The 13,833-nt window shown below is 45.2% G+C and overlaps 1 protein-coding gene across 2 annotated transcripts in view; it reads right to left on the reverse strand.

The window, feature by feature from the left end:
• The window catches only part of TNN (tenascin N), a 121,262-nt gene that overhangs the window by 12,463 nt on the left and 94,966 nt on the right, over positions 1-13,833 (reverse strand). Inside the window, exons 14-17 of one of the 2 annotated variants that reach the window (XM_017957749.3) lie at positions 11,583-11,846; positions 9,123-9,253; positions 8,052-8,184; positions 7,470-7,621 (exon numbers count right to left, since the gene is read on the reverse strand). In XM_017957749.3, coding sequence (XP_017813238.2) covers positions 7,470-7,621; positions 8,052-8,184; positions 9,123-9,253; positions 11,583-11,846 — 680 coding nt within the window. The remainder of the gene's footprint in view (positions 1-7,469; positions 7,622-8,051; positions 8,185-9,122; positions 9,254-11,582; positions 11,847-13,833) is intronic. The other variant, XM_021930357.2, reaches the window with a different exon arrangement.

The following is a 13,833-nucleotide window of genomic DNA, read 5'->3' on the forward strand; positions in this document are numbered from 1 at the left end:
GCGTGTAGAGCAAAAGCAGAGAAGCTTCCTGCCCTCAAGAAATTTCAGTTCTTTCCATTATTTGTGTGATTCAGTTGCTAGTGTGGATTGTCTAGGGCAAGACATTCCAGACCTCTGCCAATTCTCACATGTAACTTTCAACACCCATTTAACTCAATTGGGGCACACCACATTTATAGCATCTTTTTTCCCCTTTTCTCAAATAGTTTGAGAGTAGAAATTATTTTTTAATTCACCTGATTCTTAGCATAGCGATTATTTAATACTTATGGAGAAAAAAGTTCACACAACAAGTATTTACTGAGCATCTACTATGCACTAGGCAATATACAAGATAGTGTGCAAAGTGAATAAATCAGAAATGGTCCTTTCCCTCCTGGAGCTAATAGTTCAGTAAATACAATTACTAAATTAAATAATTTTTTAAATGCAATTAAAACTGTAATAAGGGCTATGAGGGAAAGATGCAACAGAACTGCAAGAGCGTAAAACAGGAGGACCTGACCAAGGAGCCAAGAAACCACCCCCAGGACATGGCTGAACTGCAGGATGAGTAGGAGTGGTCAGGCAAGAGCACGGAGAGCAATGTTGGGGCTGCTGGGGGCTGAGGAAGGGATGGAAAGGGAGGCTGAGAAGATGGCAAGAGTCAGTCCTGGTAAGCTTTTAAAAGAGATTGTTGAAGACATTGGTCCAGGTAAGAACGGTGGAAATTATTGCAGAGTTTTAAGCAGGAAATGAGATCCGATCAGATTCATCTCTAGCTAGAGTGCATGGAATGGACTGGTCAGCGGTAAGAGTGGAAGTGAGATGACTAGTTAGGAGACCACTGTAGAGTGCAGATGAAGGGGGACAGTAGCTTGGATGAGGGATGCCCTGAGGATAGACGGAAGTGGATGACTCTTCCCTCAGCTATTCACTGAGATGGGGGATTCAGAGAGGACAGGTTGTAGTTTTTGGGGTTTTTGTTGTTGTTGTTGTTTGTTTGTTTTTTGAGGTGGAGTCTCACTTCATTGCCCAGGCTGGAGTGTAGTGGTGTAATCTTGGCTCATTGCAACCTCCACCTCCCAGGTTCAAGTGACTCTCCTGCCTCAGCCTCCCGAGTAGCTGGGATTACAGGCACACACCATCATGCCCAGCTACTTTTTGTATTTTTAGTAGTGACAGGGTTTTACCATATTGGCCAGGCTGGTCTTGAACTCCTGACTTCATGATCCACACACCTCGGCCTCCCAAAGTGAAAGTGTGAGCCACCATGCCTGGCCGAGTACAGATTTTATGAGTGGGTCATGAGCTCATTTGGGGATGTGGTAAGTGTGAGTTATTTCTGAGGTATGCTGGTGAATGAAAATATCACAGAGCAATTGGATGTAAGGGCTGGAGTTCTAAAGAGAGGTCTAGGCTAGACTTATTGAGGTAGAGTGTGTCTCAGGCAATGCTAGGAGTTCACCGAGTCCCAGTTCACTTTCTTCTTCCCAGGAACACAGGAGGATGTCCATTTACAGCTTCCCTTGCATTCAAGTTGGAGCCATGTGACTATTTGCAGCCAAAAGGCTGTAGGTGGGAGCCTTTTGTGTGTGGGTGGGTTCTCCACACTCTCTCTTCTACTGCCATGCACCACAGGGCCATGGGAAAGGCCACACACTGAAACAGCAGAACTATGAGATGGAAACAGCCTGAATCCATGAGTCACACTTGTAACTGGCTGCCAAACCTGCACAACACATTGCACACATGAGAAAAATACATTGTGTTTGTTCAATTGCTGGAATTTAGAGTTGGTTTGTTACTGCAGCATAGCCTATTCTATCCTAGTTAGTGCAGAGAAGCATGGGACCCAGAGGAGGGTAAAATGAAGTCATGGGAAAAGATGAGACCACGTAGGAAGAAAATGGGAACTGAAAAGATAAAGTGGCCTAGAATCAAGCCTTGAGGACATCCAGTATGTATAACGAAGAAGGACAAATCCATCAAGGAAAGAGAAGGGGCAACAGAAGTGGAGAAAAAGAAACTAAGGCCGGGCGCGGTGGCTCAAGCCTGTAATCCCAGCACTTTGGGAGGCCGAGACGGGCGGATCACGAGGTCAGGAGATCGAGACCATCCTGGCTAACACAGTGAAACCCCGTCTCTACTAAAAAATACAAAAACATAGCCGGGCGAGGTGGCGGGCGCCTGTAGTCCCAGCTACTCGGGAGGCTGAGGCAGGAGAATGGCGTAAACCCGGGAGGCGGAGCTTGCAGTGAGCTGAGATCCGGCCACTGCACTCCAGCCTGGGCGACAGCGTGAGACTCCATCTCAAAAAAAAAAAAAAAAGAAAAAGAAAAAGAAACTAGAAAAATATGGAATCACAAAAGCCACAAAGAGAAAGGTGTGGTCAGTAGTGTCAAGTACTGATGAGAGGTCAAGGAACAGGAGGTCAAAACCATCCCTAGAATTTAGTGGCACAGAAATCACTGGTGATTTTACCTAGGGCTGTGTCAGTGTGAGATATGGACAGAAGCCAAACTGGAACGGACCAAAGAATGAGTGAGAAGCAAGAAAATGGAGGCAGAGTTGGGTACCATTCACCAAAGTGTGGACTGCTTTCTTTTCAAAAATTCCTCTGTTTGGAGAAGGAAGGCACTGTTCCAGTCACAGTAAATTGGATTCTTTTATAGGAAGTAAATCTGAAAAGTACCTACACACACCTGTGTACACTACTGAAATTGATAACACATCTAATTCCACATGACCTTGAGAACCAAGCTGAAGGCCATCCTAGCTAACCTCAGGAACGATTCCCACTAACCAAAGGCTGGAATTGCATTTCTCTCTCTGCCTATTTTTCTTTGCATTCATTCAGATGCAGAAGCCCCAACACAAAATCTAATCTCCCTCCTTTCCACTAGACTTCACAGCATGTGCCTTGAAGTAAAACACATTATCTTGAATTTATAAGGTAAACCGCCTGACATTTGTGCATTCTTTATATTTTTCTCCGGAAAGAGAAAGGGAGGGAGGAGACAGTAGGTTACCCTGCAGCAATGCTGAGAACTCCACATGGGAATTCATATTTAACTCCTTCCAAAGCACCCATCCAAGTTTGCTGGCCAAGGAGTGGGGCACCATGGATGCAGAAGGCTCCAGGCTCCAAGTCAGACCACAGCCACTTCCTGGGCAGGGGACGGGTGGGGATCGCTGAGGCAGCCTCTTCTATTCCTGACCCTCGGCCAGCTCATGGTAAAACAGGAATGGAAGGGAAGAGAAGAGCCTACCTCATAAGACTGCTGGGAGAACTAAATGAGACACCACATAAAATGTTCTATAAACGGGCAAGAGCTGCCAAACAGAATATAGGAAAGATCACGACAAACAGTTAACACCGCGTTAACACTGTTGCTCTCTTTCCCCTTTGCTCAAGGATCCATCTTTTAAAGGTGCCCTGTTTCCTTCTTGGCTTCCCTCACTTTTTTTTCACTCATTTATTCACTTAGATGACAATCATTTCGTGAGCATCTGTTGAGTGCTGGCCCTGGAGCAAGTATTTATGATGCCATTTGACAGATGTAAAAGTCCAGAAAAGCGAGTATCCAGAGTGCTACAGCTAATCACTGATACAGAGACCACACATAAACCTTATCTTTCTGTCAGAAAGTTTGAAAATACCAGCCCTACTGAATCTGTTTCGCAAATAGCATTTCCAAAGACTCTGAGAACTTGCTAATTTCCTAACAAGGTGTCTGATCCCACCCCTTCCTTGAGACTCTTGTTGTACCGTGGACAGTGGAAATTTAGGACAGATGTAGCACTGATGTATGGCTCCACATACATCGGGTCAAATCACGTTCCCACCACAAGGTCAGGCTCAAATCCAGCCTTTCCTTCCTAGGATGCATTACAAAGGTATTTGGTCTCTATCTCCAATCAATGGACCCAGTGCCTAAGCTTGATAGGAGCTTTCCAGCGGGGTGTGTGTGTGTGTGTGTGTGTGTGTGTGTGTGTGTAACAATACTTCATCTGGGCCAGGGAAGCTTCCAAAAATGATTCTGGTGCTCTTTGCATCACTGTTTTGAACCAGAACCAGCTCTATACTTACTAGCTGTGTGCTTGGGCAACCTTGACAAGCCTCACTTTTCTTTTTTTTTTTTTTTTTTTTTGAGACAGAGTCTCGCTCTGCTGCCCAGGCTGGAGTGCAGTGGCGTGATCTTGGCTCACTGCAAGCTCCGCCTCCCGGGTTCATGCCATTCTCCTGCCTCAGCCTCCCGAGTAGCTGGGACTACAGGCGCCCGCCACCTCGCCCGGCTAGTTTTTTTGTATTTTTTAGTAGAGACGGGGTTTCACCGTGTCAGCCAGGATGGTCTCGATCTCCTGACCTCGTGATCCGCCCGTCTCGGCCTCCCAAAGTGCTGGGATTACAGGCTTGAGCCACCGCGCCCGGCCAGCCTCACTTTTCCAAACTGTTAGATTAACATGTTAACAGCCTCCCGGTCACAAGCTTAAATCAAGGCTTCAGCAAGGTCATTAATCATAGTAAATCATAAAGTAGTTAAGCCAGACCGTGGCACATAGAGATATAAGAAGTTGTTATGATCTCTCAATAAATGTTGGTTTGCATTTTATTATATCCGTTTCCAAATGAACGGACCCACAGGGACCACTGATGCATCTGGATCAGGCAGCCTTAACTGACTCACTCAGAATCTAAGCCACTCTCATTTGATGAGATGAAAACACCTTATAATGAACTATTAGGGTATCATAAAACCCCCTGACCAAGTAAGTTTCAAAGGGGGGAAAAAAAACCTCTTTATGTCTCGTTCTATACTAGAGTGGTCATTGCATTTTAGAACTTATTCAATGCCCTGAATGACTAAATACAGAGAAAAAAAGTCAAACTTGCACTGAAATGTCTGTGGAAAGAGCCTCTAATGCAGCCCTTAAGACTTTCAAGATGGAAAACAAAGATGGAAATATTTGAGACATTAAGTGTTTCCTGATGTTCTTTCCAGCCTCCCACCAGCGGCAGAGTTTACCTCAGGGCACAGTTCTTCTGGTCTGTTCTTCAAATTGAGTTCCTGCTGCTTGGGATGGAAGAATTACCATAAAAGGATTTTAAAAGCTCAATAAAACAGAGAAACTGACTATGGGTCATCCTTCAGTGACAAAGGACTCTTGAACTCCCCCCAAAAAACTATGACAACTGTGAGTAAAATGTTTTGTGGGGAAGTTTTCAGGACTCTGTTTTCTGGAGCATGGTGCCTTTAAGTAAAACCCTGCAGAACCTCAGTTCATGCATGACCCCCAGGAATCTGGCTCAGAAAACAAGACTTGGGGTGGGGTTGGGGCTGGGGAGGGTCAGAATGCACAGTGGTTTTATTATTTTTGGAACCAATCTCTGTGTTTGAGGAGGGGTCCTTTCCATGAGCAGGATATAAATGGCAAGCTGCTTGGGGGCAGGGATTTCCATTGGTTTGGTTCACTGCTGGATCTTGAGTACATGAAACAGTGCCTGACACACAGTAGGCACTCAATAAATATTTGTGCAATAAGTCATGACTATTCCAGGGCAGACAGACTGACAGATCTCTTTCTAAATGTTGTCTCAGATAAACGCCTCTTTCTCTGTGGGAGCTTGGCTTACAAAAAGGCCACACTAGACAATACAAACATCTTGCCAAAGGTCAATTATGGGCACAAAGGCAGGAAATTGGACTGCAGGCCTGAAGGGACAGAATGCTTAGCCTTACAATGGTGCTGATGAAAAGCAGCAGGTACAGCCCTATGGGTCTGGTCGGGTAGAGGACCTCCCATGTTACATTCTGTTCTGTTGTTTTTTACATCAATCAAGAATTTCCCCCAACCAATCCAATTACTGCCTTTCAACCGTCAGATGCCGCTGTGCAGATAATAAGTTTCCTTCATTGCTGCTCATCAGATGGTATCTTTTTATTCATGTCTGCTCAAGTGTCTTTGGTTTCCCAGGCCCCTGAGTGAATGTGTAAATGAATAAGGTTTGAGCACTATGAGATCATGCTCTCTCTTTCCCACAGTGACTTGCGGAGGCACAGCAGGTTAAGGCTGCATTGTAGCTTGGAGCAGTGAGAGTCTTTATCATTCAGACACAGGAAGAAAAGGGGCAAGGGGAGATGGAAGGATCAGATTGCAACCCTCAAAAGCAGCTCATCATATAATTGGATCAGGCTGCTGCAATCAAGGAAGCTGCCATGTGGTTTAGGCAGACAATGGCCCGAGAGAATAAAACGTCTACACAGAAGAGGGACAATTAGAGCATTGCCCAAGTTTCCGTCTTTCAGGCTTTAGTCTTTCCAATCAAAACCTCAAAGGCCTTGTTACTGTACTGTGGAGCCAGGGTACAGAACTTGGACAACAGACTCCAGTTCAGAGGACTGAACTCCCCAGACAGGCTATGCATTTGCATTTTGGATGACCTGAGATGAACTCACTGAGAAGACCAATGAGTTAGGAGGCTGGAGTCTTGAAATCTGGTCCCAGCTTTGTCATTCTTGTATGACTTAGGTCAAGCACTTCTTTCTGTGGGCCTCACTGTCCCTATCTGTAAAATAGGAAAAACAATCCTCTCTCACTTACTCTAAAGCTGTTGTGTGAGGGTCATGTGTTCAAAGTGCTTTGAAGAAGGTAAAATATAGGTAATACATACATATAAGGCATTACTAGATGATGATCAACCCACAAGCCTTCATAGTCATCAGCCTTAGTCTAACCAAGCCTGTTCTAGGACAGGGAATAAGTACTAGGCTCTATCCTTACAGTGGGTTGGTGTCAGAGGCGTTTGAACCAGAGCCATCTTGAGTGAGTGCTAAGACAATGGGGCTGGGACTTGCTGGGCTGCGTTCCCAGAAAGTTAGGTATTCCGAGCCTCCAGATGTTTATGGTTAAGGGAACAGATTGACAGTGTTTACTAAACAGACCCAGACTTAGGAATGTCCTGATATCCTGATATCTTGAGAACAGAAGCACTCCTAATTTTGCTTTAAATATAATAATATTGATTCTTGCAAAATACAGTAATTAAGAAAATTAATCCTCTATCACAAACCCTTGTAACAGAGCACATCTCCTCAAGATCTTTTTTAATCCTATATATAAACAAGTATCGTACCTAGGGTGCATGCATTCCTCCTTACTTTCAGAAACGCCCTACTCTGTCTATGGAGTAGCTGTACTTTCACCACTTTACTTTCTTAATAAACCTGCTTTTGCTTTGCACTGTGGACTCGCCCCGAATTCTTTCTTGCATGAGATCCAAGAACCTTCTCTTGGGATCTGGATGGGGACTGCTTTCCTGTAACATTGGGATCTCTCTAAAAACAGCAACAAGCCACCAAAACTCCTCTCTTCCATGGGTGGAGAAGAAATAGGGCTCCAAACACTCTGTGGAGCATCCATGACCGGCATCCTGGGCTGAGAAGCAAGGCCCTATGCAGAGCTCCCCAGGGTTCTGCGTAACTCACAATCCAGCCACCTCCGTCCGTGTCCATGTCGCAGTACACCTGCAGGGGCCGGCTGGCATCGCCGTGCAGGTAGATGGTGTACAGACCACTGGCGGCATTGCTGTTCTGCTGAACCTGACTGCAGTCCGAAGGGTGTGGGAAACGGGCACCAACTGGGAGCCAAGCAGAGACAGTATCGTTAGGAGCAGGGCAAGGAGGAAAGAGGTGGAGTTTCTCCCTATGTTAAGGCAACTTATTTTGTTTGGAAATCATTTTGTAACTTCCTACTTTAGCTTCTTCCAACTCTTCACTTATATCTTATTTTTCTCTTCAACTCCCCAAATGTACCAGGAAAAAGTCAAGTTCACATCACCTCCTCCCCCAACTCAACTGCCCCACAAAATAACACTCTCTTTCACTCCTCTCTTTAGTCTCCCCATTGTGGGATGGATTTCTTTTGAACACATAACTCCATTTCCACTTCCCCATGCCTAGAGAAATCAATAGTTCTGCATCCACTTGCTCCTCCCTGGACTGCTTTGCTAGCCTCTCCAATGCTGGTTCTCACTGCATGGTCGTTCAGAGCACAGGATTCCACATTACCTGTGGAGAGGGTGGTGGATACATTTCTGCTCCGGAGACCACCCTTAAAGGCAACAAGGGAGACAGGGTAGGTGGCACCTTGCTCCAGGCCTTGCAACTCAAACCTCTGATCTTCTCGTCCCAGCTGTATCTCCTACCAAACAAGGCAGATAATAGACAGCTAGTGACTCAGTTTATCACCCACTAGCACCCTAGGTGTCAACAGCATTCCCGGGTACTCATGACAGAAGCTCTCTGAGGGCACACTCTTTTGTCTCTCTGAAGCCTCAGTGGCAGCCCAGAATCACAGTGGGTCCCAGCCACTTCTCTGGAGAGCCATGCCATGGAGAGTCAACACCACTGGGAGCATCAGCTGAGAGCCAGTACCCAGGACTGCAGCTTCAGGATTACCGGCCAAGTTTCTGGGATACTTTGGCCTTCAGATACACACAGGGGCTCTAACTACAGCCATCGCTGGCAGCAACAGGCTGGCAATGCCGGGCTAAGAAGAAATTAATAGGGGAGGTGAAACTGGCCACTGATATCTGAGACAAGGAGATAGTTGGTATTTCAATAAACTTCCTTCTGAACCGGTCTTACTTCCTCTATAAACATAGGGCTAATCTTCCTAGTGGTGCTGTCATAAGCACTAATTAAGATAACAAATAAACCTAAGTGTCCTTCCTGTTTTTCCTTCCTCCCTTCTTTCTTCATTGGCAAGGAGGGAGAATAATAATTTTCCATTGGGACAGGTTTTGAAAATTTGCTGGCCTTCAGATTCTAAGGGGAGCTATAACCCTTGAAATAAGGGTTAATCAATTCGTTCAATAAATATATATCAAACACCTACCATGTGCTAAGCACTGTCCTATGCACTTTAGATATGGTGATAAATGAAACAAACATAGAGCTTACATTTATTAAGGAAGACTAACCATAAACAAAGTAACCCAGAGCAGATGTACAAGCAGCAATGTAATCAATAAAGATCAGCAAGCTGCCATGAGGCCAGCAAATGAGCGGGTTGGCCCAAGTTAGTTGCTTCACACAGAAGAGAAGGCACCAGGAGAAAAGACAAGGAATCCCCCGTACCTTAACTGTGCCGTCTGGGAACTGGTAGGTCAGAATGTAGCCATGGATCTGAGCAGAGGGGGGTGTCCAGGTCAATACGCCACCAGACTGCGTTACAGCAGATGGACGAAGGTTTCTGGGAGGGTCAATTTCTGTACGTAGAAAGTCAGGTAATTGTTATTACTAACATACAACGGAGGTAAGGTAATTTTTGAGACATCAGTTTATATTTTCTCCTTTCAAACCCTCCCATTTCTCCTCCTTCTTTCAAGCAGTTTGCAGACTCTCTTCCTCCCTGCCACAGGGCCTTTCTGACCTTTGTTTCTAAAAGTACAGACCCATTAGAGACAAGAAGAACAGGGCATTGGGTGGGTCCCAGAGGAAGGGAAAGAGAAAGAAAGAAAGAGAGAGAGAGAGAGAGAGAAGGAAGGCAGGAAGGAAGGAAGGGAGGGAGGGAGGGAAGGAAGGAAGGAGAGAAAGGAGGAAAGAGAGAAAGGGAGAAAGGGAGAAGGAAAGAGAAAGAAAGAAAGAAGAAAGAAAAGAAAGAAAGAAAGAAAGAAAGAAAGAAAGAAAGAAAGAAAGAAAGAAAGAAAGAAAGAAAAAGAAAGAGAAGGAAGGAAGGAAAAGAGAAGAAAGGAAGAGGTGGGGGAGGGAGGAGGGAAAGAGAAGGGATATAGGAAAAGCAGAGCTTTTCTTCAATGTACTTCCTCACTCAAACACTAGAGGGAAAGCAAGTGTGTAAGCAAGCGTGGGTAAGCAAGTGTGCACTGTAGACCAGGAAAACGAAAGTCAACATCATAACTGGTCAGAAGGCTCTTTTTTTTTAACCAAAGAAGATATGAATGGAAATTTCTCTTTTGAAAAAGCATTATCACAGAAGGTTATTTTAATTTAGAACTTCCCAAAAAGACGCCTCCAGGCTATTTTCTACCCAGTAGCATTTCAGCTGAGAACTGAATTGCAGTATTTTAATAGAAATCAGACAGCTGTTGTTTTGAATTAGTATGTTTTGACAAATTTTGAGTTTCTGTAATATCAACTTGGTTTGATTTTCTAAAGCATAACATCTGGCATGGATTTTATTCTAGTCGTCTCACAGAAAAACTGAATTTCCTGATTTCATAATCAAGGCAAAACTGTGGCTATTTTAATATCTTAAGCAATCTCCTGCCACCTCTTTGCCCACCACCCCCTGGTTATGGACTAGAGACGTATGTCTTAGTTACTTTCACATTTCTATGGAGCAGGAAAATAAGAATTTTTTTTATTGCTGTCTTCAAAAATGGAGAAGGTGAAACCAAGCAAAGATAAAGAAGAAAGAGGAGAAGAAAGGAATAAGGGAGAAAGGAATAGAGAAAGGAAGGGGAGAAGGAGGCAGGAAGTGGGAAAAAGGGAAGGAGGGAGAACTGGCTACTGGTTGCATCTGGAGAGCAACACTGCGTACTAGGGAGTCCAGGACAAAGAGAAGACTTGTTTGTTTGCTTGTTCTTGAGATGGAGTCTCGCTCTTGTTGCCCAGGCTAGAGTGCAATGGTGCAATCTTGGCTCACTGAAACCTCCTCCTCCTGGGTTCAAGCAATTCTCCTGTCTCAGCCTCCCAAGTAGCTGGGATTACAGGCACCTGCCACCACACCTGGCTAATTTTTTTATTTTTAGTAGAGACAGGGTTTCTCCATGTTGGTTAGGCTGGTCTCAAACTCCTGGCCTCAGATGATCCGCCCGCCTCGATCTCCCAAAGTGCTGGGATTACAGGCATGAGCCTCCGTGCCCAGCCATTTTTTTTTTTAACACATCTCTGTTTAGTTTGAAAATATTTACTACAAGCATATATTACTTTTTAGATTAAAAACGCAAGTTAATTTTAACTAATAAAGATCATAGAGAAATTCAAGACATCTCTAGGTCCTGTGGCAACATTTGGTGCATTCAACCATGGATGGAATGGACAGACCTTGCCCGCACTGCCTGAAGAGGCCCACAGACCTCAAGGTGGGCACAGTGCTGTCTTCCAAGTGCTTTTGGGTTCTGACCTCCCTGATGCTCCGCCAAGACCAGAGGCCCCATCACACACACAAAATACATGCAGTTCAGGTGCCTTTCCTCATCAACTGAGGATGGAAAGGAGAAAGATGCACCCCCTTTGCCTCCATTGTGGAAGATGGAAACAGAAGAGGCTCCTGCCTCTATCTTCTCCCAACTGCAGCTAAGGCCCAACCATTTACTCCATAGCAAGTGTGGAGAGTCTGAGTGCTGGGCCAGGTGGAGGGGTGAGGGAGGCCGCCTTTGACACCAGCACTCCCTCTACACTCTCTTAGCTGTGCTGTTGGGTCAACTTAATTATCTCAAAGACATAAAAAAGGAACCACTTTGAAGAATGCCCTCAGGTAAAGCAACCACCCTCCTGCTCCCTTCCCCAGCCCATGGAGGAAGGTTCTCTCCTGGTAAGTGTGAGGGGTTCCCCTGGCCTGGTCCCTCTCAGTACCTGTCTGGGCCTTCGTGTCGGTCTTCTTGCTCTCCTGGTCCCCCTTCTGGGCCCACACGTGCACCATGTACTCCATGCCCGGTCTCAGGCCCGTCAGGACGGTGCTGCTGTGCTCCTTCCCCACCGGAACCTCCCTGGTCTCTCCATCCGCAGAGGTGTAGCGCACCACATACTTGTCAATCGTGGCCTGCACCGGGTCCCAGGAGACAGTGGCCATATTCTCTGTCACCCGGTCAGTCACCAGGTTTTTGGGGCTGTCAATTTCTTTTTAAAAGGATTTAGAAAAGGCTGAACTTTAGAACAAAGGAGGGCATCCCATCTTACCACCCCATCACCAGGCGCTCTCCATCATGTTATCATTAATAACGGTAGAATTCTACTTAAAACACCAGTCAAAGGCCCCTGGTCTCCATTTCCAAGGAAACAAACCACTGGACATAAAACTGGAAGGAATCAGATCTTCTCCCAGTTTTTATATATAAAAAATTTCTGTCCTTGTAATTCTCATCAAAATAACAATAAAACTTGCTAAGCAACAAGACGAGCCACCAAAACTGCTGTGGATATAACCTCTTTTCTGATCTCCCTGGTATCTAGTTACTTTGAGAGCCGAGGTCATATCCTCCAATCTTTCTGACTTATAAAACAGGAGGAGAATGCAGGCCCAGGGAAATGGAGGGTACAGGCTAAGTTCCTGTTGACATCTTATGTTAAAGCCAAGACTCTTCACTCTGAATTTTGGGCCCTCCCACCCTCTCAAGGACTTTGCTGCGGATCTGCCCTTTCTCTCCTGTGTCATCAATCTCTTCTTCTCTGTCATCAGTCCCAGACAAGCAAGGTCTAGAATCCCCCATCCTCCCCCATATCATTCCATTTCTCTGCAACCCTAAACTGACAGATTGTCTCAAGAGAAATGTCTACATACCCAACTTCACTGCTTACTCTCCAATCAATTGTGTTTGCATCTTTCTATGCCACACAACTAAATCTGCTAGTCTAAGTCACCAACAACATCTGTATTGCCACCTCTAATGGATACTTGCCTTTCTCAACTTTACACTGCTTCTGGGTGGCATTTGGCAGAGCTGATCCATGCCCTCCTTCCTGAAACACTCTCAACCCTCAGCTTCCGTGACTACACACTCCCTTGATTTTCCTAACTCACTGGCTCTTCTTCAGTCGTTTGTCAGCAACCTTCAAACACTGGAGCACCCAAAGCTCCCTTTCTTTGTTGTTTGCTTTGTTTTGTTTTGTTGATACAGAGTCTCGCTCTTTCACCCAAGCTGGAGAGCAGTGGTGCCATGATAGCCCACTGCAGCCTTGACCTCCCAGGCTCAAACAATCCTCCCACCTCAGCCTCCTGAGTACCTGGGAATACAGGTGCATGCCACCACACTCAGCCAATTTTTTTATTTTTTTTTGTAAAGACAGGACTTCACCAGGCTGGTCTTAAATTCCTGAGCTCAAGCAATTCACCTACCTTGGCCTCCCAAAATTCTGGGATTACAGGTGAGAGCCACTGCACCTGTCCCAAAGCTCCCTCTTTTCCTCTCTCTGCTTTTCCGCCTAGGTGACCTCACTCATGCCCGTGACTTTAAATACCAACTAGATGCTAATCGCTCCACAATATCTATTAATTCTGAGCCCCTCACTAGTTTATACAACTGCATCTCCACCACAGTGCCTGGCCTGTATTAGACACTCAATACATATTTATGTAATCAATAAATGAATCACTCAACTAACAAGGAATCTCACAAGTATCTTGAACTTAAATATTTAAAAGTCTTGATGTTCCTCCCCAAACTTTTTATTTCTCAGTCTCCCCTCTCAAGAAATGGTAGTTCAATCTCCCATATTGCTCAAATAAATAACACAAGTCATACCTGAGTCATTTTCTTCCTACCTCAAATCTATCAACAGGTATTATCATCCATACCTCAAAAATATATTCCAGACATCCCCTCTTCTCTATCCCTTTTGCCATCACACTTATCTAGACAATCAGCATTTTGCACCCAGACTTTTCTAGCAGCTTCTCTACGAATCTCCCCACTTCTATCCTTGTCATTTTATCCATTTATTCTCCTCACTGTGGCCTGGAAAGTGTTTTTTAAATGAACACTGCATCATATCACTCTTCTAATATTAATAAATATAGCCCACTTTGTCCTCTAAGCACCACACGGTCCTGGCTGACCTGCCCCTGCTCCTCCCACCTCATCTCAGGCTACTTGCTCTCCCACCCACT

This window comes from Papio anubis, chromosome 1 (genome assembly GCF_008728515.1).
Source record: "Papio anubis isolate 15944 chromosome 1, Panubis1.0, whole genome shotgun sequence".
Lineage (NCBI taxonomy): Eukaryota > Metazoa > Chordata > Mammalia > Primates > Cercopithecidae > Papio > Papio anubis.